At 50.5% G+C, this 27,658-nt stretch overlaps 1 protein-coding gene across 1 annotated transcript in view; it reads left to right on the top strand.

The window, feature by feature from the left end:
- ASAP2 (ArfGAP with SH3 domain, ankyrin repeat and PH domain 2) overlaps positions 1 to 27,658 on the top strand; it is a 156,395-nt gene that overhangs the window by 105,104 nt on the left and 23,633 nt on the right. The window contains exons 11-17 of the mRNA XM_052647444.1: positions 3,130 to 3,233; positions 5,976 to 6,045; positions 12,393 to 12,480; positions 15,702 to 15,750; positions 15,828 to 15,994; positions 18,487 to 18,620; positions 26,233 to 26,327. Of these exons, the coding sequence (XP_052503404.1) occupies positions 3,130 to 3,233; positions 5,976 to 6,045; positions 12,393 to 12,480; positions 15,702 to 15,750; positions 15,828 to 15,994; positions 18,487 to 18,620; positions 26,233 to 26,327 (707 nt within the window). The remainder of the gene's footprint in view (positions 1 to 3,129; positions 3,234 to 5,975; positions 6,046 to 12,392; positions 12,481 to 15,701; positions 15,751 to 15,827; positions 15,995 to 18,486; positions 18,621 to 26,232; positions 26,328 to 27,658) is intronic.

Genomic DNA, 27,658 nt, shown 5'->3' with positions numbered 1-27,658 from the left:
AACACACCCCTCCCTTGGCAGCAGATTGAAGCCTCCAATCCGCTCATCATAACAGTTGTCTGAACATAGACTTTCTGAGAGGCGGATGGATAAAACGTAAAAGTGTTTGTGATGTTCTAGATTCCTAGGGAGTTCAGGGATATTTCTTGGGTGTGTGTGTGTGTTTCTCTCCCCCTGATACTGCTGGGGTGTGTGTGTGTGTAAAATAATATGCGGCATCCTCCTTCTCCCAAGGCCTTCCCAGGTGGTGCAGTGGTAAAGAATCTGCCTGCCAGCACAGGAGACTCATGATGTGTGGGACTGATTCCTGGGTCAGGAAGATCCCCTGGAGTAGGAAGTGGCAACCCGCTCCAGTGTTCTTGCCTGAAAAGTCCCATGGACAGAGGAGCCTGGCGGGCCACAGTCCATGGGTTGCAAAGAGTCAGACACGACTGAGCGACTATGCGCAGGTCATGTCCCCAACCCACTCCTGAAGACTGCAGATACGAAGTCTGCTGTTCATCTGGGTGGTTTCTATCTCTGTAGGCTCCAGTGGCTAACCCTTCATAAGGCCGCACAAAACTGAAGATCTTGGTTGGTGCCTGGGATCTGGGGATTTGTCTGGGTGTCACAGGACAGAGGGTATATGGGTGTTGATAGACTTTTATGAGCACTTTCTGAAGGTCTGTAAAATGCCTACATAACCTGTGTGCTTCAGACATACAAACCGTCTCCACGGGGAGGCTCACTCATTCGGGTCTTAGGGCATCCTTGGCCCTCCTGGGGAAGCATGGGTACGTTGGAGAGTCTTTGAGAGTCTGGGCAGTGTGGACGCCCCGGCCAGTTGTCCGTGTTGTTAGGTGATGGATCTCCTTAGAATGAAAGGCTCTTGTCCCTTGATGTACATTCCGTTCAGCTGAAATGTTGGTTATGTGAAAGGGCCAGTTTTACTTCCTTCCCTTGATCACATGTTGTATAAATAGATAAAGAAAGGCTGTTTTTCTGTTGGGTCACAATAGAAGTCACCTGGAAGGTGCTGAAATAGTTCTAAAGCAGGTTCAGTTTTATATTAGATGGATTATATTCCTCTTACAAATTTTAAATTTTATAGTTTCAGATTTGCTTGCACTTTAAAACTGATTCAAGAAACAACTTGTCTGAAGAATAAAACAGTAATTTCTTCCCCAGCCTCTGGCATCGCGTCTGATTCTGTTGAAAAGAAGAACGTCCTTAATATCCCGTTCATAAGACCTGTGAAGAGCTCTGATTAATATGCATGGCAGGAACACTTTTAGCAGTGTGTCACGTTTCACCACTTACTTTGTTCAGGGTTTTTATTTTTTTCCCCTCCCTAGATCAATAGACATATTTCTTGGTTGTACAGTGTAGCCTTTTGACAGGTCTATTTTTAGTCTTTGGCAGAGATTCAGATAAGTGAACACTGTTTCTCCATTTCCCCTCTACTGCATTCATTTCCAGTGATGTTTAAAGCTGGTTTGCTCTAAATGTCTAGTGCCAGTGTATGCTGCCCTTCTGAGAGAATGTGGGAACTGGGACCATTCTCATCTCATGAATGAGCTGTTTGCCTTAGTTGTTTAGGGGCATGAATCCCCGTGGAAAAGGAGAATGTTTCTCCTGTCTGGGGCCTGCTTGTTCAGGCTCTGTTGTCAGTTCAGCTGTGGAATGGTTGTGCATATTATTGATTTCTCTGATGAAGATTTAAAAAAAAAATTTTTTTTTTTTTTTGCTGAATTATCTCACCTATATTTCAGAGTTTAAAAAGTCAGTGCAAGACAGCCCATGTTCATGGATTGGAAAACTTACTATTCTTAGGATGGCAGTATGCCCCCAAATTGATCTACACATTCAGTGCCATCCCTATCAAAATAAAATCCCAGCTGCCTATTTGCAGAAATCCGCAGGCTGATTCTAAATTCATATGGAAATGCAAAAGGAAGGACCCAGAATGGCCACAGCAGTCCTGAAAAAGAAGAATAAAGTTGGAGGACTCAGCCTTTCTGGTTTCAGAACTTATCACAAAGTCAGGACAGTGTGGCATTGACGTGAAGATGGGCGCATAAATCAGTGAAACCCTCACATTTACGGTCAGTGGATTTTCAGCAAAGGTGTTAAGACAGTGCAATGAGAAGGGCTTCCCTGGTAGCTCAGATGGTCACGAACCTGCCTGCCATGCAGGAGACCTGCGTTCAATCCCTGGGTCGGGAAGATCCCCTGGAGGAGGTAATGGCAACCCTCTCCTGTGCTCTTGCCTGGAGAATTCCATGGGCAGAGGAGCCTGGTGGGCTACAGTTCATGGCATCAGACAAGAGTCAGACACGACTGAGTGACTTTAACTTTCCAATGAGGAAGGAGTCGTCCTTCCAGTAGATGACGCTGGGACAGGATAGCCAGAGCGAAAGAATGCATTTGGCCCCTGCCTCGCGCCGTAATAAGGAATTAGTTCAAGAAGGCTGGAGTTTGCCGGGTGTGGTGGAATGGGCCAGATTCTCAGCTGATGGGGTGGACGGTCTGCCCCGAGGGATGCCCACGGCCCCGCTGCTGGGGTGCATGGGGTCAGAGGAGGGTGGCATTCATGTGTGCTATGTTCCAGGTGTTCACACAGGTGGTCTCCCTTGAGCCTTCCTAGGTTTACGGTCCTGACCAGCAGTTGTTTCCTGTTTTCCCGGGAGGAAACTGAGGCGGGGAGCTTAGTAACTTGCCCAAGGAAAGAGGCAGAATGTTGCTTTTGTGAGTTTTGCTTGAAAGCCTCACCTCTGTCAGCGCGCTGTGTTTCCTTTCTTCCCAAAGGCTGCTTTTGCTGCACCAGGAGCTTCTTGCCATTGTCAGGGACTTAAGGCTTGTAAATAAGTAAAATCTAAGTAACTTCACAAGTCACTGCCAGACAGCCCCTTCTTCTTTCAGCCAGTTTGGGGATGCCGGTGTTTGTCATCTCCCTCTCCAGCCTGTGGGTGGCATTTATGGGTCCCAGGATATGAATTGTATGTCCCTTTTTGGATGTGTTTAAGAGGGGAAATTCTCTAATTTAAAAAAAAAGCTTTTTTTTGTAAGGGCATAAGTGTCTGTGTGTTGCCTTTTGAAAGTTGGAATCTGGACAGGATTAAAAACAACTCGCTTCTTGACCCTTTTCAGGATTTGCAAATGCGCCAGAGCACAGCCTATAGTTTACACCAGCCTCAGGGGAACAAGGAGCACGGCACAGAGCGCACCGGCAACCTCTATAAGAAGAGTGACGGGTGCGTAGACGGGGTCGCTACAGGCTAGGGGTGTGCGTGTGTGTGTAGATGGCGTCACTGCAGGCTAGGGGTGTGCGTGTGTGTGTAGATGGCATCGCTACAGGCTAGGGGTGTGCATGTGTGTGTAGACGGTGTCACTACAGGCTAGGGGTGTGTGTGTGTGTGTAGATGGCATCGCTACAGGCTAGGGGTGTGCGTGTATGTATAGACGGCATCACTACAGGCTAGGGGTGTGCATGTGTGTGTAGACAGTGTCACTACAGGCTAGGGGTGTGTGTGTGTGTGTAGACGGCATTGCTACAGGCTAGGGGTGTGCATGTGTGTGTGTAGACGGGGTTGCTACAGGCTAGGGGTGTGCATGTGTGTGTAGACGGCATCGCTACAGGCTAGGGGTGTGCGTAGGTGTGTGTGTGTGTGTGTAGACGGCATCGCTACAGGCTAGGGGTGTGCATGTGTGTGTAGACGGTGTCACTACGGGCTAGGGGTATGTGTGTGTGTGTAGACGGCATCGCTACAGGCTAGGGGTGTGCATGTGTGTGTGTAGACGGGGTTGCTACAGGCTAGGGGTGTGCATGTGTGTGTAGACGGCATCGCTACAGGCTAGGGGTGTGCGTAGGTGTGTGTGTGTAGACGGCATCGCTACAGGCTAGGGGTGTGCATGTGTGTGTGTAGACGGGGTCGCTACAGGCTAGGGGTGTGCATGTGTGTGTGTAGACGGGGTCGCTACAGGCTAGGGGTGTGCGTGTGTGTGTAGATGGGGTCGCTACAGGCTAGGGGTGTGCATGTGTATGTAGACGGCATCGCTACAGGCTGGGGGTGTGCGTAGGGGTGTGTGTGTGTGTAGACGGCATTGCTACAGGCTAGGGGTGTGCATGTATGTGTGTAGACGGGGTCGCTACAGGCTAGGGGTATGTGTAGGGGTGTGTGTGTGTGTAGATGGCATCGCTACAGGCTAGGGGTGTGCATGTGTGTGTGTAGACGGGGTTGCTACAGGCTAGAGGTGTGTGTGTGTGTAGATGGCGTCGCTACAGGCTAGGGGTGTGTGTGTGTGTGTGTGTGTGTAGACGGCATTGCTATAGGCTAGGGGTGTGCATGTGTGTGTAGATGGGGTCGCTACAGGCTAGGGGTGTGCGTAGGTGTGTGTGTAGACGGCATCGCTACAGGCTAGGGGTGTGCATGTGTGTGTGTAGATGGTGTTGCTACAGGCTAGGGGTATGTGTAGGGGTGTGTGTGTGTAGATGGCATCGCTATAGGCTAGGGGTGTGTGTGGATGTGTAGACGGCATCACTACAGGCTAGGGGTGTGCATGTGTGTGTGTAGATGGCGTCACTACAGGCTAGAGGTGTGCGTGTGTGTGTAGACGGCATCGCTACAGGCTAGGGGTGTGCGTGTGTGTGTAGACGGCATCGCTACAGGCTAGGGGTGTGCATGTGTGTGTAGACGGCATTGCTACAGGCTGGGGTGTGCGTGTGTGTAGATGGCATCACTACAGGCTAGGGGTGTGCATGTGTGTGTAGATGGGGTTGCTACAGGCTAGGGGTGTGTGTAGGGGTGTGTGTGTGTGTAGACGGCATCGATACAGGCTAGGGATGTGCATGTGTGTGTGTAGACGGTGTCACTACAGGCTAGGGGTAAGTGTAGGGGTGTGTATATGTGTAGATGGCATCGCTACAGGCTAGAGGTGTGCGTGTGTGTGTAGACGGCATCGCTACAGGCTAGGGGTGTGCATGTGTGTGTAGACGGCATTGCTACAGGCTGGGGTGTGCGTGTGTGTAGATGGCATCACTACAGGCTAGGGGTGTGCATGTGTGTGTAGATGGGGTTGCTACAGGCTAGGGGTGTGTGTAGGGGTGTGTGTGTGTGTAGACGGCATCGATACAGGCTAGGGATGTGCATGTGTGTGTGTAGACGGTGTCACTACAGGCTAGGGGTAAGTGTAGGGGTGTGTATATGTGTAGATGGCATCGCTACAGGCTAGAGGTGTGCGTGTGTGTGTAGATGGCATCGCTACAGGCTAGGGGTGTGCATGTGTCTGTGTAGACGGTGTCACTACAGGCTAGGGGTGTGCGTAGGGGTGTGTGTGTGTGTAGATGGCGTCGCTATAGGCTAGGGGCATGCGTAGGGGTGTGTGTGTGTAGACAGGGTCGCTACAGGCTAGGGGTATATGTAGGGGTGTGTGTGTGTGTAGACAGGGTCGCTGCAGGCTAGGGGTATATGTAGGGGTGTGTGTAGACAGCGTTGCTACAGGCTAGGGGTGTGCATAGGGGTGTGTATGTGTAGATGGCATCACTACAGGCTAGGGGTGTATGTAGGGATGTGTGTGTGAGTAGACGGTGTCGCTACAGGCTAGGGATGTGTGTAGGGGTGTGTGTGTGTGTAGACGGCATTGCTACAGGCTAGGGGTGTGTGTAGGGGTGTGTGTGTGTATAGACCGTGTCACTAGAGGCTTAGGGTGTGTGTGTACACATAGATGGCATCGCTAGAGGCGTGGGGTGTGTGTCTGCGTGTGTGTAGACAGTGTCACTAGAAGCTTGGGGGGTGTGTGTGTGTAGATGGCATCGCTAGAGGCTCAGGGTATGTGTACACGCATAGATGGTGTCGCTAGAGGCTTGGGGAGGGTGTGTGTGTTTGTGTGTGTGTGTGTGTGTGTAGATGGCATTGCTAGAGGCTTGGGGGGTGGTGTGTGTGTTGTCCTGTGTCCACAATCTCTGAACTCCTTATCTTTCCCCATGTATCTGTAAGGATCCGAAAAGTGTGGCAGAAAAGGAAGTGTTCGGTGAAAAACGGCTTTCTGACCATATCCCATGGCACTGTAAGTATCCTCTCATCACGGTCCCCATGGTAATGGGATGAGAGGTGCGGGCTGGAGGCCTGGGGAGGGGACCCGGCCCTGGGTGCTGGCCCTGAGGGTGCATTTTAAGCACATTTCCTGCTGAGAAGAGCTTGTCTGGGTTCCTCCTCTGTTTGGTACACCTGCTGCTTGTTCACGGTTCCCTGATCAGGGGCTCTTGCTGCCTAACAGCGTCAGGAACATCTGAGGAGTCGGGTGGTGTGTGTTTGGAAATTGAACATCGCACTTGGGATGATTTCTTCTTTTCCATTAGAGGAAAACAGGCGGTCAGGACTCTGGGAATCAGAAACCTAAGAGAGGAGAGATTTCAGTAACTTCATTGTAGACACACTGCCCCCAGCCTTCATCAAGTTCTTTTTTCCAATCCTGTATACAGTTGCCCACGTAGGAAACTGAGCCAACATAGGCTGAGCCAATTGGAAAACCAGTTGGAACAGGATGGTTGGCTAATCTGGCTTGTGGAGACCGGGACTTGTAACCATAGTTACAGACACGGCCCTTGTCCGTGGTGGTCTTGAGGCTTGTTAGCACCTTACCGGGCATGGACATGGGATCTAGTGAAAGCCACGGAGGCTGATAGACATTTGTTAAACGTCTAGAGGCGGAGTTGGTGGCCCTTTTGCTATGACCAAGGATGCTGATGGTGGCCTGTGTTCCCACGCTCCTGACCGCAGGCCCATAATGGAGAAGAGCCTTCTTCTTTCCCCTACCATCACCAGCTCCTCTGGGACGGGCAGAGCTGGGTAGGAGCTCACACAGGCTCCCTGGGCGCCCAGACGGAGCTCATGGCTCAGTGTGGTTCCAGGGAAACGGCCCTTGTCCATGTTGAGGAGTAAGGAGACAGAGTAAACCCCGCTCAGAGGATGGCACTGCGGCATGGGCTGTGTTCCACTGGGAGCGGTGGCGTCCTTCATGTCCTCTGACCCTTTGTGGGGAGGGAGAGACCATAGAGCTAGTGGGTGCCAAGAGTCAGGAGGGGTCTCTGGGGGCCTCTGACCTGTGGGTGGAGTGGGGCTCCCACCTGGGCAGTTGAAGGTCATTTCTCTAAAATCCAGCCTTCATGGGCCTTCTTTACAGTCACCTCGTCCTGTGGGGCCTTGCAGTCTGGGTCCTGATGTGAAGTTCCGTCCATATAGGGGTGTGTGTGTGTGTGTTTCAGGGTGTCTGTCCATATAGGGGTGTGTGTGTGTGTGTGTGTGTGTGTGTGTTTCAGGGTGTCTGTCCATATAGGGGTGTGTGTGTGTGTGTGTCAGGGTGTCTGTCCATATGGGGTGTGTGTGTGTGTGTGTGTGTGTCAGGGTGACAATGTGTCAGGGTGTCTGTCCATATAGGGGTGTGTGTGTGTGTGTGTCAGGGTGACAGTGTGTCAGGGTGTCTGTCCATATAGGGGTGTGTGTGTGTGTGTGTGTGTGTGTCAGGGTGTCTGTCCATATGGGGTGTGTGTGTGTGTGTGTGTGTGTGTGTCAGGGTGACAATGTGTCAGGGTGTCTGTCCATATAGGGGTGTGTGTGTGTGTGTGTGTGTGTGTCAGGGTGACAGTGTGTCAGGGTGTCTGTCCATATAGGGGTGTGTGTGTGTGTGTGTGTGTGTGTGTCAGGGTGTCTGTCCATATGGGTGTGTGTGTGTGTGTCAGTATGTCTGTCCATATGGGGGTGTGTGTGTGTGTGTGTCAGGGTGACAGTGTGTCAGGGTGTCTGTCCATATAGGTGTGTGTGTGTGTGTGTGTCAGGGTGTCTGTCCATATGGGGGGGTGTGTGTGTCAGGGTGACAGTGTGTCAGGGTGTCTGTCCATATAGGGGTGTGTGTGTCAGGGTGTCTGTCCATATAGGGGTGTGTGTGTGTGTGTGTATGTCAGGGTGTCTGTCCATATAGGGTGTGTGTGTGTGTCAGGGTGTCTGTCCATATAGGGGTGTGTGTGTGTGTGTGTGTGTCAGGGTGTCTGTCCATATGGGGGGGGTGTGTGTGTCAGGGTGACAGTGTGTCAGGGTGTCTATCCATATAGGGGTGTGTGTGTGTGTGTGTGTGTGTCAGGGTGTCTGTCCATATGGGGGTGTGTGTGTGTGTGTGTGTGTATGTCAGGATGTCTGTCCATATGGGGGTGTGTGTGTGTGTGTGTCAGGGTGACAGTGTGTCAGGGTGTCTGTCCATATAGGTGTGTGTGTGTGTGTGTGTCAGGGTGTCTGTCCATATGGGGGTGTGTGTGTGTCAGGGTGACAGTGTGTCAGGGTGTCTGTCCATATAGGGGTGTGTGTGTGTGTCAGGGTGTCTGTCCATATAGGGGTGTGTGTGTATGTCAGGGTGTCTGTCCATATAGGGTGTGTGTGTGTGTCAGGGTGTCTGTCTATATAGGGGTGTGTGTGTCAGGGTGACAGTGCTGTCGACTAAGGAAAGCAGACTGATTCAGTTATCAAGCTTCCTTAACGTGGAGAATGGAAAAAATGAAGGAAGGAAGGCCAGGTTCCTTTCCTGCCTTAACACCTGTGATTCTGTGGTTTGCTTTCCAGCTGTTCTCTACTCTGTTTTAACTCAGGTTTACTGTCTCAGTGCAGAAAATGTTATAAAGTAAGACTGGGTTTCCCTGCATGCTTGTTAACAGCCCTAAAGTCATCGGGTCTCTTCGGCTTCATTGGCGTGTCCACGAGTCCCAGGGCTTCAGCTTGAACCAAAGAGTGGTTCTGCCTGCACTTCAGAGATGACAACAGGCCTGGTCATTTCTGGTAATCCTTTGCTGACAACATTGGTTCTCATCACTTCTGTTGCTTGAGCTTCCTCTTAAAAGATACAGAGGCTTAGTTTTCTTTAAATGTTGCCGGTTGTCCCAGTTTTCAGCAGATAGTACAGTTATAACTAGCTTTACTAGCGTGGTGACAGCTCAGCTCGCCATACCACCGCGTGTTGAGTGAGCGCTTCCTCTTTGGGGTTTTTGCTGCAGGGAGTCCTTCTCTCTGGATGCCTCCTCCTGGCTTTAGCTGCCTGACCTCGATGACCTCTGCCTCCAGCCCAGAAGAGTGGCAGGTGGGGGCTTCGTCCCTCTGCCCGCCCTGGGAAACAAGTCAGCCCTATTTCTTCAGCAGGGTTCCCTGCTTGCTGCAGAAGGCAGACCCCAGCACCCCAGTGCCACCGCACCCACAGAGCGTTCACACGTGAATGAACCCCCACTGAGAAAGGAGAGAGGCCTGTTTGGTTTGGTCTGGTTTGAATCTGGCTCCTTGTGTAGCTTACCTGTTCAGCCAGCATCTCCCTTAGTGTGCTAATTTATCATCAGGAAAAAAAAGGGGGCAGTTTTTCCAAGACTCGACCAAGTAAATGGGAATCTTAAAAGCAGAATCCACCACCCAGCTGAGAACCAGGTCTTTAAGTCATGTGGAAGCTTGGGATGTATTCGCATTGTTAGGAAAGCTGGTTTCTTCCCAGGGAGCCGGCAGCCTTTGGTACACGAGATTATTGTCTTCTGTGTTTCAGCAGAGGGGCGATGATGACATCCGGGGTGGATTCAGTAGGAAGCCCAAGTTGGTATTCCCCGTTAGCCAAGGCTAATTGTGTTTTCTGGCACCGGAAAGAAGTTATCCTTGGGACAAAATGACTCTAATTAGATATCCTCCTTGCCAGATTCATCGCTTTGCCACACTGCCAAAGATTGGAGACTGCACCAAGCTGGAAGAGAAAAGTCTGTTGGCTCTTAAAAAAATCTTAAAAAAAATTTTTTTTAATGATTATCAATCAGGCAGAAGAAAGAATATAAGCTTCCTTTTTAAGAGCCTGACAAATTGGGGAAAAATGGAGTAGCCTGATTAAAATGGAGCCTCACTAATAACCCATGTCTTCACAGCAGACACTTAGGGCTGTAGGTCTGTTTTCTGCTCCTTCCTGAGTTTTTTCCTACTAAACTAGGGCTCTTCAAATTAGGCCTTCAAGAAACATTGGTATCTGATGAACTAGATGGACCTGTTCCACAGCTGAATTTTAATGATGGGAGCATTGCCCCCAAAATTGTAGCATGGAGGGAATTTAATGGATAGAATGTTCTCTGCTTAAAATTTTTCTCCCATGAATTTTTCGGACAGCTTTGCTGACAAGCTCATCATTAATCTGAATGGGCCAGTAGCAAGCCCTTGTTAGTGTAAAACTCAGAACAGCTCGATGTGGTTGGCTTCTGTGTGTCGTGGCCCATTCTCACAGTTATCCTTTTGGAATGGTAGCCACATTCACTCTATCATCATTCCTATTTCATAGATACGCACTGGATATTTTTCCAGTGTTTTGTGTATCTCATGACGCGCTCACAGTGAAGTCAAAAGTCTGTCTTTGAGAGGAGCTGAGTCTCAGTAAGAATGGACCGCTTTCCCAACTGCCCAGGGAAAACGAAAGAACGCAGGTTGGAGGGGGACGGACGGAGGGGAGCGCTCACTCCAGTGTGGTTCTTTGCTGCACTGAGGACACCGAGAGATAAGCCAGGTGTGGCTCTGCTTCCCAGGAAGCTGTGTCGAGGGCCGTCTGGAGCTTGGGCTCCGGGACCGGGCTGCCTGGTTCCAGAGTTGGCATCACTGCTCCCAAACTATGCCTGCATCATCAGATTTACTGTCAGGCTCCCTTTCTTTGTAAATAGTGGAGCAGTTCCTCTCTAGGAGAATTAAATGAGTGAGTTCTTTAAAAATGCTTTCAACAGTGCCTGCCTCATATAAGCACATACGATAATAACCACAAGAACAACAGCAGCAACTGAGTAAAAGTATCTGTTCTTATTCAAAATCATCTTCTCGTCCATGGAAGCGTTTCTGCATTGACCACGATCTGTCATCACCCCTTTCACCGCTCCTGTATCTAGATTCAGTGGACATCAGCACTTGGAAGTAGTCCAGGAACGTCCACTGAGTGCATCTGAACAGTTGTGGGATCCCGAGAGGTAACGCAGTAGATGGATGCCTCTTGTGGGCCAAGCCCCTTGGGGAAGCGCTCGGTTGCAGTTGTGGTGGTGTGGGCTCCTACGGTAGAAATATACCATTAGGTCTCCTGGTTCCCAACAAGCCAGTTAACTCTCCTGATACAGATCTGAAACTGGATTTATGGTGCTTGGGATTGTCAAGGTGTGCTGGATCAGGCCAAGCATAGAGTCCTGGAGCACGGATTTCTGACAACCCGGGGCGTCTGTTGGGCGTCTGCTGTGATGGATACCCCGTGATTTCCACGTGAGGGATGAGGGCAGCATGGCCGTGACCAGGAGGGTCCAGCCCAACCCTGTCTGTCCAGCTCCTGCTCACACCCAAGTTCCTTTTATCCAACTCTTGTTCACGCTGCCGGGGTTAGCCCTCTTGGAATGGAGGCCCTCAGTCTTGACTCCGAGCTCAGTGGAAATAGGTCTGTAAATGCTGGTCTGCCCAGGTGTGAGTGTGTGTCTCGGTTAGTCCTGCATCCAGGCGTCTGCCACTTCTTGCCTCGTCTGGTGGCCTTGGGAAGGGTGAGTAAGAACGGCTGAATTCTGAGACATTTGACTCGGTCTCTGTTTTAGCAGCGTGGTGGGTGGTAAGACAAGCCATTCATACTGGGAGGTTTCTCCCAAGATTTCCGAGGGCATTTTGCCATTTGGAATTTTTTTTTTTCTGAAATTATCTTCTTATCCTCTGCCCTTTGCTTTCTGGGAACTAGGTATGATAGTTTTTGAAATGGTAGTAAAGTAGTCATTTTTGCCACGTCTCTGACGAAAGGGTGCTGTGATCTCGTTACCATTGTGCGTGGAGTGGGGAGGGGATACATATGTGAACGAGGGGGGTTTTGTGGAAAGTTCAGTCACAGATGGCTGGCATTAAGGATCATGAATCTATCATCTATCATTATTTCAGAAAGCTGGGGATATGATTTCACCATTATGTTTGTGCCCTGAGATTACTCTCCCTGAAAGTGCTCAGGAAAACACTTTGAGGTCGCTAGAAGCTGATCTGGGAGCCCGTGTTCCCAGCTGAGCAGGACAGAGTGCCTCTGGGCTTTGGCCAGGGAGCATTTTGATCTCAGGGAGCCCACTGCCCTTGGACCTCAAAGCTGGCCCAGCATCACTTGTCCCCCCAGACGGGTGGGGGTGTGGGCCCCCGAGTGTCCCTTGCAGGGAGGGTCAGCTGCCCCCTGGGAGCCGAGACCCAGGGACACCCTGCCAGGTGCCTGTGTCGTGCCTTCCAGAGAAAGCCTGCCTTCTGGTCGCTGTTTTTGCAGCTCCGAGACACCCTGTTCTTGCTGCATTTTGATGAGGAATGATGCTGTAGTTTCCCATTCCTTTCCACCCAGATCTGTTTTTGTTTTTTGTTTTTGTCTTTCGACAGGCTAACCGGCCTCCCGCAAAGCTTAACCTGTTAACCTGCCAAGTGAAAACCAACCCCGAGGAGAAGAAGTGTTTTGACCTAATTTCACGTAAGCTTCTTCCTCAGACACTCTGCTGCAGAGAAATTATTTTAAACTCTCGTCTAGGGCATCAACCCCATTTTAAACAGTGCATTTTGGAGAATTGGTTTTCATGGAGAAATGCCTTTTTTCCGGTGACTGCATCCTCTCTTTCCCCCGTGGTGACCACGGTCAGCTTGCCGGTCTCTTGGGTTCAGGACATGAAGCTGCTCCACTCGGGGGCTCTGTAAACCCACCACACCCTCTCCGCTTCCCGGGCCTGGGGTTTCCTCTTTGTAAACAAGGAGATTGTGCTAGATCAACCCTCCAGCCTACAGTCCTTTTACTGTGAAAACAGGGAGACTGTGTCTTCAGAGCTCCTCTGACTTGGGGGATGTTAGAAATGCTGCCATATTGGTGTGATGCGGCCCCCAGCAGAGCCCTTGAGACCCTCCCCAGGTTGGAAATCAATTTGTTTTTCCACCATAGAATCAGCGTTTCTGTTCCTGAGTGCTGCTTGTTTTGGGGGCACACCCTGAAGAACCCCACAGACCACTCCTTTGTGGCGTGAGGCCTCTCAACCTCCCCTGAAGATAAATGCTGTCTCATTAGCCTCCGTCTCTCCTCAGATCGCGAGGCTTTTAAAGACGCGTGTGGAGTTGTATTATTGAGCCTGGGGAGTTTACTATGTAGTTTAATGCTCTCAGCCCCCAGGATGATCAAGGGAGACAGGGCAAAGTGAGAAGACCCTGGCCTGATGAGCCTCCTGAGAGGCAGGGGAATGAGCCTCCTGAGAGGCCGGGGATCGGCCTCCGGCCTGACTGCCTGACTCTTCCTGCTGAGTGAGTTGCTGGGGGCACACATCACTAAGACACCTTTGTTCTCTTAACACACGTGGGTGGTGGGGAAACACAAGTCAAGCTACAGACGGGCAGCAAGGGTGCAGTTTCGGGTGTGGGTCCACCAAGCCCCCAGGAGCACCCATTCCTCCTGAACCTCACCCTGCAAAGCCAGCTTGGCTCTCTCACCCAGAGAGCCCAGAAGAGGAACAGATGGACTGCCGGCTTCAGTCATTTCCCCACAGGATCCTCCTTTACCCATCTTTCCCCCAGAGGGGGATTACCATGCTGATCAAGATGTCTGTGAGCCTGGCTGCTCAAGGAGGATGTTCCTGTGGCCAGGCCAGCCCTTCCGCAAGCACGTCCACCCCCTTGCCCTCAATACCCTCTCCCCTCCCCCCTCATTTACAAATCCAAGTCCTGAGCTGTTAGCCTCAGATCACATGGTCCACTCATTGGGGTGGGAGGAGGAGGAGCTGGAGACAGTCTGGGTCAGTCCCCTGAGTGGGACGGACCCTCCGGGTCCACATGGAGAGCAGGTGGCCAGCTGGAGCCCGAGCCCACAGTGGAGGAGCAGCCCAGCCCAGGACCCGGCATAGCAGGGCTCCGACCGCATCCTCTTGCTCTTCTTTTCCCTCCAGCTGAAGCTGCTAGAAACTGTTCTTGGTGTAAAGGCATCTTATTTAGTGTGCATGCCAGGGAATTCTTATTTGGCAATCTTCATGGAGAATTTCCCCCGTTCCCCACCGTTCACGTGCTAGAGCACAGAATTAGCTACAGACGTGGATTGCTCTGCCCCCCACTCCCCATCTCCTTGATTTTCCTCGGGGCCTGGCCTGGTCTGACAGTGAAGTGACTTGGGGAGAATGGAGGGTGTTAGCCTGATGTCAGACTGGGGCCTCTGGACAACCTTGCCATGGCCAGGGCTTCCCCAGGACCTGGGGTCTGCTTGGGGTGGGTGAGGCCTTGCACTCCAGGTAGACTGGAGGCGGGGAAAATGCCCTCTCCTCCCTTCCCAGCATCAGGCAGCGATGCCCCACTCGACCACTAACATCTGCACTGCAGGATCAAGTTTATTTTTCTGAACTTGACACGTTCTCTTAAACCCTGTTCCTTTCCTCAGTAATGGGGGTGGGGGTGGGGTTTCCCCTGGGTGTCAGAAGAAGGGCAGGAGGAGGCTGGAACCTGGAGTCAGAAAACCTGGCGCACTCATTCCTACCCCTTCACCTCTGGGGGCCTCAGCCTCCTCTCAGCCAGCACACCAGAAGTCTCCTGAGGACTCAAGCGCCTGCACAAGTGTAATAACAGCGGAGGCTGGAGATGCCGTGTTTGCGCACTTTGAAGGGCACAGACGTTTATTGTGAACCCAGAGTATAGGCCCTGCCTGGCCCTGCCCTGCTGGCTACAGAACTTGGATCTCCCTCACCCCTTTTTCTTTCTTTTTTGTGTTTTAAATTTAACTTTTTTACATTGTTTCTGGACCGATTGTAGACAGAATTTCTGTATATCCCTTATCCAGCCCTCCTAATACTGACAGCTTAGTACAGAACTGCCTAATGCTATTAGCTACTTAGTGTTAGTCACTCAGTCATGTCCGACTCTCTGCGACCCCGTGGACTGTAGCCCACCAGGCTCCTCTGTCCACGGGATTCTCCAGGCAAGGATACTGGGGTGATCCTACTCCAGGGGACCTGTCTTCCTGACCCAGGGATCAAACCTGCGTGTTCTGCATCGCAGGCAGATTCTTTACCATCTGAACCACGTCCAGGCCATGTCTGGAGCTGTGAAAGCCAGGGATGTTTGCATGGCTGCGATGCCCGTAACTGAGAATCTTATTCACGTTTTACCATTTCTTCTGTTAGTGTCCTTTTCCTGTTCCAGGGCTTCACATTGCTCCTGCTATTTCGTCCTCGTCTCCTACAGCCTATAGCAGTCCTGTATCTTTCCTCATCTTTTGTTACTTTGATACTTTGAAAATTATTGATCAGCTTTTTGGTCACCTGGCTCTCAGTTTGTGTTCCTCTGATGCTTTCCCACAACTGGACTGAGGTTACACATTTTGGGCTAAGAACCCAGAAAGCTTGTAAGATCCTTGCTTTAGAGAGGGCTTTTATACTATTCAAAGGGCCATAGCAATTGGGACCAACTCTGTAGCAAGTTAAAAAAAAAAAGACTGGTTCTCTTTAGACTTGAAGAACCACGGCGGCTCGCTAATTTGCATCACAAAGCCACAATTTCCAAGCTAGGGCCTGCCTGTGAAGGGGTGGGAGTGCCTGATTGTACACAAATCATTGACTTCCCAGCGGAGTTTAGACTCTTCCCGAGGTTAATTACAAACCACTTTCTTTTGGAATTGTGTGTGAATTACTGTCCAGGCTTACAATTGACAAAAACCCCCTCCTTGCCCTACAGATGACAGGACGTACCACTTTCAAGCCGAGGACGAACCGGAATGTCAAATGTAAGTTACACAGCAGAGGAACCTGGGACGGGCCATTGTCCTTGGGATTTAACAGAGCGTCACTGTTACTTCTCTAGATGGATGTCCGTGCTGCAAAACAGCAAAGAAGAAGCTCTAAACAACGCATTTAAGGGAGATGACAACACGGGGGAAAATAACATCGTCCAGGAGCTGACGAAGGAGATCATCTCGGAGGTCCAGGGCATGACGGGCAACGACGTGTGCTGTGACTGCGGGGCGCCAGGTGACCCAGCGGCCCCCTCCCAGCCCGGGGGCTGTGGAACCTGGTCACGGATTTTTGCTGTCCTGTCACATGTCCAGTTCAGAGCAGCCCAGCCCAGCCTGGGCTTCCTGAACTGTGTGCAGACTGTGTGGGGAGAGGGTGCCTGCCTCCCAGCCCTCATGACAGGCCCCGGAGGGGAGAGAGCTGAAATTTATAAATGCTTTCTGAGAATTGAAAACAGAAGCACACAGTGAGGGTGAAGCCGGGGTCACCGGTCACTGTTGGCTGGAGGCTGCGGCTCCTTCCGGGGTTTGATCCATCCTCTCTTTGTACTATGAGTGCAGCAGCTTTAAGCCGCTGTCTAGCCGGTAACCCTGGAAGAGCCACTGGCTTTGTCAGATGGCAGTTTTCCTGTTTGGAAAGCGAAGGGACCAGTCCAGACCCCTTCCAGCTGCCGTGTTCTGTGAAATGAGGTTTTTATTTCTGAGTTTCAATAAAGCCTGCTGGGCTTCCTGGGTGGCACTAGCCATAAAGAACCTGCCTGCCAGTGTGGAGATGTAAGAGACATGGGTTCGATCCCTGGGTCCAGAAGATCTTCTGGAGGAGGGCATGGTAATCCACTCCAGTGTTCTTGCCTGGAGAACCCCATGGACAGAGGATGCTGGGGGTGACAGTGCATAGGATTCCAAAGAGTCAGACACGACTGGAGCGACTTTAACACTCACTGGGGTTTCATTTTTAATGGACAGAAATTATCATTATAGATTTTAACAAACAGTACTTTAAAAGTTTAAAGAGTTGACTTACTCTTGTAATTCAGATGGAATGGCTTTGGTCAGGGGAGCTGCAGAGTAGTGTTTTCTGAATATTTGTGAAATGGGCTTGGTTAGGATGGCCCCTTACCTTCTAGTTCCTCTAGGTCTATGATGATTTTTATTGAAAACAAAGCAAAGATGGAATGGACAGTTGAAACATGCTGTGGTGGGGGGCAGGGGGTTCCTGTTAGGTTGGAGGCTGTATTTGGGGGTAATTTGCAGAATTACCTCGTGAGGCCTTGGACCATTAATAACATGTCTTTGGCAGGAGATGAGGTGGGTAGCAAAAGTAGTAAATCGTACTTTTTTCTTAGATGAGGGCATGTAGTACTTGTCCTTGTAGTACTTCTAAAACACTCTTAAAGAAAGTCAGAGCTACAACGTTTTTGTTTTAAAATGCTAAGACAATGCTAAGACTCTAAAGTATTAATAGCCTACTTTAATATGACATGGCATATTAAAGCTTGTGTCTACTAAGCATGACACAGTTGATAACAGCAGAATAGGTCCAGAAAAGTGGAAACACAGGTGCCCATAAGTGTTTCCAAACTCGGATAAAATTTTTATAACTTGAACGTTTTAAAAATAACTTCACGATTCACATGACCAAGGTTGCGGTATTTACCTGCAATGAGTTTCTGAGGGCAAACAAGCAGTTCTCAAAGAGAACTGAACTTCCAGACTGTGCTCACATGTTCAAGTGTGTTTTATTTTGAATTCAGAGTTTTTCAGTAAACCTGGCACGCAGCAAACCTTTCTTGACTGAGTACTGTGGCACGTGGTTGGGACGCTTTTTGAATAAGTGAACATGCAGTGCGAGCTGGGCTTGAACCCGGGTAAAGGCAGGGCTGCGGTCTGACTCCGCAGCATCAAGCAAGGCCCCTGGCCTTTCTGAGCAAGATCATGAAGGCACCAGCCCTGTTTGCATCCAGATCCTCCTGTATGTGTTAAATGAGCTATTAAAGGAAAGCACCTGTAATTTCTGAAGCTCTTGTTACAGGTGGAGCTGTTCCTACATAATTGCTTCAGCCCTGTGCTGAGCAGAGCTTGGCATCAGCGCACAGTATGTGCTCTCTGCTGGCATTATTAGCACCTTTGGCACAGACTGTGAATTAAGACTGTCCCCCATGTGGCACTAGACGGTCCCCTTTGCTGATACAACCTGGTTGCTGGTGGGTGTGGTCTGTGTCCAGGGACCCATGACCGCTAGAGGGCACTGTGTCCTATTCTACACACAGCCCTGTCCCTTGGGAGTATTGATTAAATGAATGGAAGAATGGGCAGGTGGAGCTGTAGGAAGAAGGAGAATAGATACGTGCATGTGTGCACTGTGTGTGACTTGTGTGTGTACTTAGTTGCTCAGTCGTGTCCAACTCTTTGCGACCCCAGGGACTATAGCCCACCAGGCTCCTCTGTCCATGGGATTCTCCAGGCAAGAAGACTGGCGTGGGTTGCCATACCCTCCTCCAGAGGATCTTCCCGACCCAGGAATTGAACCCAGGTCTCCCGCATTGCAGGCGGATTCTTTACCATCTGAGCCACTGGTGGTAGTTAATGATGGATGAGGGTTCCCACTGCACCTAGGATCCCGCTGCGTGGTGCATCAAAACTCCATGTTGAGTAGTAACTATACAAGAACAAAGTTCTGACCCTGGCCCCCTCCTTACAAGCTTCTGTGTTCCTCTCTGTCTTTGGCAGATCCTACGTGGCTCTCCACCAACCTTGGCATTCTGACCTGCATCGAGTGTTCTGGGATCCACAGAGAGCTGGGGGTCCACTACTCCAGGATGCAATCCCTGACGTTAGACGTGTTAGGAACGTCCGAACTGCTGGTAAGCTTTAGGTCCCTTGATTTTGGAATTTTGGAGTGAACACAGATGAGCTGAATGTGAGGTTTCCGTTTTGGTCTCCTAAAATTCCCCTGGGCCTGGTAGCTGTTGATATTGCCAAGTACATTTGGGTAATTAGAAACTCACGGGTAATCCCTCCTCCTCAGCTACTAGAGGTTGAGGGTTGCAAAGCTTTTTTCTTAAATGACTAAAATGGAAGTGAACTCATAAAGGAGCGTGGAGACTGGTGTGAGTGTTGGCAGAGTCTGATTCACCCCAGGCATTGAGAGGACACGGAGTCCAAAGCCCAGAGACAGGAAAGACTCCTTCTCCAGAGACGTCAGCCAGATTCTGCAGAGTCTTCGGTCACTACCTGGCTCAAGCCTCGGGTGGACTTTTTCTCTGCCCCTTCTTGTTTGCCTTTTGGGAGAGCTAATGATACTTGCTTCTACTGCCTGTATAACAAACCAAAAAAAAACCCTCTCATTCTTGGTTCAACGATACACATAGCCGTGCACTATAGATCACTATTAGAGGTTGAAGCATTTTCTGTGAAGTGACTTTCAGAGCCTGGAGACTGTGGTCCCAGCAGGGAGCAAGTGCTTTGGGGGCACCTAAAGCATGAGCTCTTTGGAGTGTTTTCAAAGTCTGTAACTGCTGATTAGAAGGCAGTATTTGAAGTTCTTTGTTGAGATGGCCAAGCATTGGACAGTAAATATTAAGAGGATATTGATTACCATTGATTTTAATGTCAAGAGCAATAGTCTTGGCAGAAAATCAATTGCTGTGGTCAGTAGACCTCTCGAGGGGCCATAAGTCTTATTGATGACCATTCTGGAACTGACGTGTCTGAACTTGTAATGCATTTTGAACTATCTTGTCAAACAAATCCTTCTTGTCTTTCCAAGGAATTCCTTTATGGTCTTCAAAGACAAAGCTGGGAGAAACTACAGTGGGTTCTGGTAGCCCAGTTAATAGCATCACTGATTAATTGAAGTTTAAAACTAAGCTATATCCTTGGCAAGACCCAAGCAGTGTATTCTTTGTTACATAGTACGGTTATTGTTAATGTCATAATGCATACAGGCTCCATCATAGATCTGTGTGTGCAGGCAGTGTCCTGGGTAACTGGAGACAGCGTAGACATGAAACATTGGTAACTGGAGACAGCGTAGACATGAAACATTGGTAACTGGGGACAGCATAGACGTGAAACCCTCCCGTGTGTTTTCATTGAGCACTGCTAAACCAGGGTAGCTGCTATACAGCCCTTGTTGTTCAGCTACTCAGTCATGTCCAACTCTTTGCAACCTAGTGATTTAAAAAAAAAAAAATAGAAAAAAGAAACAGTGAGAAGTGTTAACTGGTTTATGTTGAGGTTTAATTGCTGATTTTGCATGAGGCACTTTGCAAAGCACTCTGTGTGTATTAGTTCATTTGCTCTTCAACCCCGTGGCCTTGGTATATTATCCCCATTTTACAGAAGAGGAACTGAGGCTTAGAATGTTGTAACAAGCCCAAGGTTATGTGTTATCCACACACCAGGTCTGGAGTGGGGGCCTCTTTAGTCAGAGCTCACACTCTTAACCCCCGAGGACTCACCCCAGGGGGAGTACATAAACCTCACTGCAGCCCCTCCGTATCCCCCTCCCCATCCCTGGCAGTGTCTACAGCCAGCTGTCTGGGAGGCAAAGACGTCCTGCTTCGTAGTCTGCTCAGTCACATGATGTAAACACTCCCACTGGGGCCATTTTCAGGGCACCGTGTGAGTCACTGAATGAGCCGTAAGAGAGAGATTTGGTCACACACATACAGTAAGCTCACCCCACAAAAACACTGTTGTTGCAAGTATCTTCAAAAATAGAATAGTAAGATGTAGTAAAATCAGAAGTGATGAGTTTTGAGGACTGTTTTGTTTTTAGTATAATTTTTGTATTAAAGCCACGCCGTACTGGTTTCAGGATCTTAGTTCCCTGACCAGGGATCAAACCTGGGTTCCCGGCAATGGAAAATGTGGAGTCCTAACCACCGGACCACCAGGGAATTCCTTAGTATAGTTTATTTGATCGTGAGTTTATAGAATGTAATTTTTAATAGTGACTGTTTAACAGCTGAGCTCGTATAAGCTGGTGGGAGCCTGATACCAGCACATCTGTTACACCTGCTTAAACACATCTCAGAAATTTATCTGATGGTCTGCATGAGACTGTTGCCTACTGCAGAGGGAAGCGCCAAAGAGGGCTGGAAGGAAAATGTTTCCGTCTCAATGAAAGGAGGGGGTGACTTCTGATCCCTGGCTCAGAGCTTCCTTCCTGTCTCTCAGAGCCTCATCTATGTAATCTCTCAGGCGTTTATAATCTGACCAACTCAGCCATTAGGGAGAAATCCAGGCAGAGGCCGCTTAACTGACAGCTGCAGCTATTTCTGATGTCTAATCTCTGCCTAAACTCCCTTATCTAAGCCTCTTTTCCTCCATGATTATCAGAAAAACAAAGGGGAGAGGCCCGAGTCATGTGGGGTTTATTCCCACCCTCTCTTTGTCCTGAACTCCAGCCACTCGCAGGAGGAGGAAGTCTCCCCGCCTCTCATCCCAACCCGGTTACTGCGAGCGTGACCCCATGCCCAGACCCTTACTCCTCAGGTGTAGAGTGTGTCAGGTGTTAGTAACACTTGTAAAGCATGAGAATTTCAAGCCTTTTTAAAGCACCCGGTTATTTTGTTTAGACAGATGCTGCCTGAACAAAAGATCTCCTGAAGGCTTGACTCACACACATCCTGTGTGTGAATATATGTGTGTAGAATTCCACCTGGTGCATAGTAAGAACTATCAAGTATTGTCATCTCCTCCTCCAGAAGGAGTGGAACAAAATCCTCCCAGAAGAATGGTCCACGTGTCATAACGTGTGAATCCTCCAACTGGACCAGCTGCTCCCTTGTGAGCTTTTCAGGTTCACAGAGCCGTGGTGTCAGGGTCCTGGGCTGGTGTGTTCATCGGAGGGTGTCTTCTGGGGTCGCACATGGTAACTAGACTCTCTGAAAGAGATACGAGGGTGAACTGGAGGAGGGCTTGCCGGCGTGTCCGAGGCTGCAGCCTGCCCCGAGCCAGGGTCCCAGCCCCACACGGGGGATGCTGTGACATGAGACACAGCCTGGTGGAGACAGCAGAGACATGAGCAGGCAGCTTCGTTTCCTGTCGGCATTGTGTTCTGAACAGACAGATGCTCACCCCGTAAAATGCCGCCCCTATCCCCCCGAATGGCCTCAGCGTAGCCCTCATGATGGAAGTCTTTAATTGTCTAAATTGTCTTGCAAACAGCTTCCCCTGATGTGGTGCTTCACCGTTTCTTTTAAAGTTTGTTTTTGTTTCAAGCACGCTGGAGTCCCATGTTTAGTCAAGCGGTTTTAGCAGCATCCGTGAAGGTGGCTGGTTGGCAGTCATCTTTTCTTCCCTTTTCCTTCTCCTGGAATCACTTCTTATTCAGTGGAAGGAAACTGGGGTAATTGAAGTATTAATTTGATTAGTTCAGGGAAGCTGTGCCATCTTAACTGGCGTGTACCAGCTTAATACCCTTAGATGTTAAAGCAACTCTGCTTTCAGAAGGCCTCCTGAAAAGCAAAGATTTTAAAAAGATAAATTTCCTCCTTAACACAGAAGATTATGATTTCAGCTCCAATTTTTAGATCCTTCATAGAACAGTATTGTTGGTATGAGACTCCTAGTTTCATATGATCAGTTTCACATTGTAAATGAAGTTACTAAAGAAAACTTCAGTGTTCTGTAATTGAATTTGAGTCAGTAATTTAAAGGGCTTCCCAGGTGGTGCTAATGGTAAAGTATTCACCTGCCAATGTGGACATTAAGAGACACGAGTTTGATCCCTGGGCTGGGGAAGGTCCCCTGGAGAAGCGAATGGCAACCCACTCCAGTAGTCTTGTTTGGAGAATCCCATGGACAGAGGAACCTGGCGGGCTATAGTCCATGGAGTCGCAAAGAGTCAGACACAACTGAAGCGACATAGCATGTATCCACAGTAATTTCAAAATCATCTAACATCAGAGAATGGGGTCAGAAACCCCAGGAGCCCACAATCCTGATTCAAGCCCGTTTTGTGACCTTCTCATGCCTCCTTCTCCTGAGGTTGTTAACAAGCTATTAAATGTAAAGCAAATGAACTAACAGCTGGATCTGTGAGACAGGGGAGAGGAAAACCCTCAGAAACTGAGAGCCTCCTTACAGATGACACCGTTGTTTTGCTTGGGGCTGAATTGAAGCCATTCAGGCTACGAAGAGCAACAGGAAGTAGCAGCGGCAGCCCCCATTTACTGAGTGACTGTCATGCTCTAGAGATCGTCCCAGGTCCTTTGTCTTTTCTAGCCCGAACAAGAGCTCTGTTTTAAAAAGGTGGCTGAAAGGTTTATTCTTATATCACAATTATGAACTTTTTAAAAACCACAAACCCTATCAGAAAAAATTGAGCACCCAAACCTAGACCTGTATGTAATGTATAGTTTCATTTGTCTTACTAAGAAGTGTATTATATACTTCATAAATATATCTAAAGTAGAAATTTTAAAGCTCAGGAGAAACATACAATTTTTTTCAGAGTTTTTTTGTGTGTGTTCCCTTCTTTGGAGGCAGCAATTTAGAGCTCACTGCTGTTTCTTAGCTCTGCCTACAAGGGTCAAGTTCTTTCACTTTCCCAAAGCAATTTTTGTCCATCTGTGTGCCAGGCACTCCAAGCTTTCCAGCCTTCTGGGACCTGAGGGGGCCCAGGAGATGACACCCCATTTTCCTGCGTTGATTTGGAACCGCTTGAGAGACTGAAGGTCTGATTCATTGTTGAAAATCGCTGCATCCACTGACCTGGTTCCCACGTGTTGGGGCAGCTGAATCCCAGACTTGGACTCGGGGCCCAGGCAGGGCCAGAGGGGCAGACCCACCCTACACTGTATCCTGAGGGTGTCCCAGGGGTGTCCGTCCTTCTGAGCCCCTCGGGCAGGGAGGTCTTTTCTCCCACTGTCCACTCCTCTCCTCCGGGGCATAAGTACAGGAAGACAGAATGTCTCAGGAATGGTGACCCTCCACCTGGAAGCAAGAAAACGGTACTGGAGGCTCCCTGTCATCCAAACTCTGGAAACCATCTCTAGAGAGAACCTAGAGCCCCTTTCTGGCTCAGGGGCCCAAGAGGGTAGGTGCCCTGGGCCTCCTGGAACGTGTGACTCCCGGACCCCGTCCTCAGGTGCTTTGTGCATCAGGGAGACACAGTCCCAGGGCGTGGGGTGGGGGGTGCATCCAGTCCAGACCCCTGCTCTCCCACCATCCTGCTGTCTCCATTCCAGCATTGCTGGTTCAGCCCTCATTACAGGTCCCTTCCTTTGCTTTTTAGTTCACCTCTGTCTTGTTAGACTGAGCCCCTTGGAGGAGGCCTAGAGCCCAGCCTGCCCGAGGGCCCCATGTGTGTTCTGGCCATCCCTGAGGCTCAATTCCCTGACGACATGGCTTGTGAATGCCCTGGACCCCCAAGATCTGCTGGGACCCTGTGTCCCCTCGATGAGGCCCCCTGTCCAGGGGCAGTGCTCTGGGAGCAGAGGCTGTGTGGGTCAGGGCTGGTTAACCCACCTTCCTGCTGCCCGGGCTCCTGCCCTATCCTGCTGGGCCCCCGTCTTCTTGACATGACGCTGCCCCCTCCATCTGCAAACACTGTGCTTTGGCTCCTGGTTCCAGAGGGCTCTCCCGCAAGCTGGACCATCCACTAGGACTCGATGAGGCTGTGAGGTGACCCATGGCCTGCGCTGGGCAGCTGTGATGCACAGCCTTACATGCACAGCCCAGTGGTGGCCCCCTGGACCAGCTGGCCCCTGTGAGCCAGCCAAGCCCAGCAGAAGGGAAGCAGCTCCCGATTCCTGGGAATCCTCCTCCTCCCCTCACCCCCTCCCGTCTGCCCACAGCCCAGGGGGCTCCCGGGAGCGGCGCAGGGGTTCGTCCTGTCACCCCCCTGAAGGCAGTTATGTTTGGCTGTGGGACGCTGTTCATGTTGAGCAGAGCGGTGGGGCCTTAGCAGGTGCCTGGCTCTAAACCGGGGCTCCGATACCGGGGTTCAGTCTAGATTTCTCAGTACGCCGCATCACCCACTGTGGCGTGCCACTCTGATCTTCAGCTTTGTCTCCGGAGACAGAGCAGTGAGGCACCTGGAGTTTTGCCACCAGAGACCCCAGGGTCAGGCTAGAGGCCCAGGCAGGGGCTCCTGAGAGCCTGGGGCTCAGGACATCCCGAACTTGGTTCACAAGGACTAGGAAGACTCAGAAAGCCTCCCCACCCCGATCATGAAGCTGGCGTGTTTCTCTGTCCTTCGCACCACCACCCTCACCCCCGACCCCCTCTCCATGTCATGTGACCTGCCACCAGGAAGCGTGGCCTTCTCCAACCCAGACCCCTTAGCTGTTCCTTCAGCTGTGCCCCTGAGAGAGGCTGTTCGGGCACAGCCCACTCACCTGTGTCCACGTGGTTCACTGAGGGCAGAAGCCCCAGAAGTGTCACTGCTCCCACTGTTGTCGTTTTCAGTGTGGAAATGGGAAATGAAAATACTTGTTCGCTGCAAAGCACTGGGCCTGGTGTTCCCGTTCAGTTTCTTTGTTTCATTAGATGCTGAAGAACCCAGTCTCCATCAGGTGTTGAGCAGGGTGCTGGGGGTGGGATGAATAAGTCCCTGTTCCTAAGACCCCAGTCACCCGATTTGCACTGGGCCCGGTGTTCACATTCGGTTTCTTTGTTTCGCTAGATGTTGAAGAATCCCACTTTGGCCAGGTGCTTAGCTGCGTGCTGGGGGTGGAACAAATAAGTCCCTGCTCCTAAGACCCCAGTCACTCCGGATATGCACATCCGTTCGGGAGTGTGCCAGGTGCCACGCTGCTGGGGTGGCCTGGCTGCCACCAGCCATGGTGTTTACGTGTTACCCACCGCATCCAGCACAGAGCCTGTGTCAGTGAGCAGTGATGAAACCTGCTCGTTTCTAACTAGGTCAGGGGGTTGATTGGCAAGTGAGAACCTTACCTTGAAACAGACACCTTTTCAGTGCTTTGGTGTATTGAATGCTTTCACGTAAAATCCCATTTTATCATTTGCAGGCTGGCAAGGTAGGTATCATCCCCATATTTCTATTAAAAACCTGAAGCTCAGGGAAGCCGCCTTGCCTGTGGTCACAAAGCCAGTAAATAGAACCATGATTGAATGCGAATCTTGGCTTCCTGGCCAGGTCCCCCCCTCGCTGGCAGGAGTAAAGGCTGTTAGATCTCTCAGCCAGAGCGCAGGTTCTTCTTGGGGTGGGAGGTTGGGGAAAGAATAGAAACTTGAGTTGAGCCGAGTTCCCGCTCCTCCCCGTCCATGGAGGCTTTCTGTCCAGGGGACGTTTTACAAGAGCCCTCTGTAACAGGCGCTCTTGTCTCTGGTTTATGGGTACCTCTGGGGTTTGGGTTTTGTCCAACTTCATTAAAGGCAAACCACTTTATTGCTCTATTTCTTAGTGACCATTAAATAAATCATCAGCTGTGTGAGTAGTGTGGAGCGGTAGAAGGTATTAATAATTGAGTGCACTGAAACAGACTTTTGTTTTTGCAGCTTGCCAAGAATATCGGGAACGCAGGCTTCAATGAAGTCATGGAGTGCTGTCTCCCCGCTGAGGACTCAGTCAAACCAAACCCAGGCAGCGACATGTACGTACGCGGCTGGCGGGTCTCGCTCGCTGAACAAAGGTTGGCTTGCCCCGGGCCCCCAGAGGCAGGGGGCACAAGTCTGGGTGTATCGATTGTTGCTTCTTTAAAGAAGAAATCAGCCTGTGTTATGTGTAAAGTCTCTGCAACCCTTCTGGGTGTCTAAGTGGAAATTTGATGTGGCAGTTTTTCTTAGAAGCCATAGGCAAGCAGATTTCCCTGGGTGTTGGGGGGGAACACTGAGTGTCTCCCTCTGTGTGGGCACAGCCTTGCCTCTGCCTCAGAGCAGGGTTGTCACCCTCCCACCTGAGTTCTCTCTGAATTCTGAGCCGCTGAGAGGGTGGGTTGTCATAGATACGTGGTTATGTCTGGTCCTCAGAGCAAATGTCGAGTGTGTCATTCCCTTCAAAGAAATTTTTGTTTCTGTTTTAACTGTTGACACAAAACCTGATGAGGACTCGTTTGTGCCTCGTCATGCACCCAGCTGGCCCACTGAGGCAGAGCTGATAGCAGGGGAATTTCCTACCAGTCTTACCGTATAAAGCATAAACCACCCAGGCCACACACTGGTCCTCGAGAGAGGTGATGGGTGACCGGGGGTCAGGGCAGTGCCTGGCCTGCCCCCCAAGGCTCCAGCCCTGTTCTCCCTGGGTGGCCTGTCTGCTGTACCAGGCCTGGGATGGTTTACCCACTCTAGGGGGGCACAGTGAGGCAGATGGGGGTGGTCCCAGGCCAGTTCAGCATTTGAGTGGTATTGTTGTTCAGTCTCTCAGTCGTGTCCAACTCTTTGCAACCCCATGGACTACAGCACGCCAGGCCTCCCAGTCCTCATCACCAGCTCCCGGAGCTTGCTCAAACTCGTGTCCATCGAGTCAGTGATGCCATCCAACCATCTCATCCTCTGTCGCCCCATTCTCCTCCTGCCTGAAATCTTTCCCAGCATCAGGGTCTTTTCCAGTGAGTCAGCTCTCTGCATCGGGTGGCCAAAGTTTTGGAGCTTCAGCATTAGTCCTTCCAGTGAATATTCAGGGTTGATTTCCAGTCAGAGTGTGTTGTGGCAGGAAAGGGGAAGTGAGAAATAACATGCTCAGGGACTTCCCTGGTGGTACAGTGAATAAGAATCCACCTGCCAATGCAGGAGACACAGGTTCGATCCCTGATTCTGGAAAATTCCACATGCCATGGAGCAGCTAAGCCTCTGCTCTGCAACTACTGGAGCTGGCACACCCTGGAGCCCGTGCTCTGCAAGAAGAGGACCGACTGCAATGAGAAGCCCCCGCTCGCTGCAATGAGAGGAAGCCTGTGTGCAGCAATGAAGATCCAGTACAACCAAA

The sequence above is a fragment of the Budorcas taxicolor genome, chromosome 11 (assembly GCF_023091745.1).
Source record: "Budorcas taxicolor isolate Tak-1 chromosome 11, Takin1.1, whole genome shotgun sequence".
NCBI classification, from domain to species: Eukaryota; Metazoa; Chordata; class Mammalia; order Artiodactyla; family Bovidae; genus Budorcas; species Budorcas taxicolor.
This window is presented reverse-complemented; position numbering and strand designations above follow the sequence as displayed.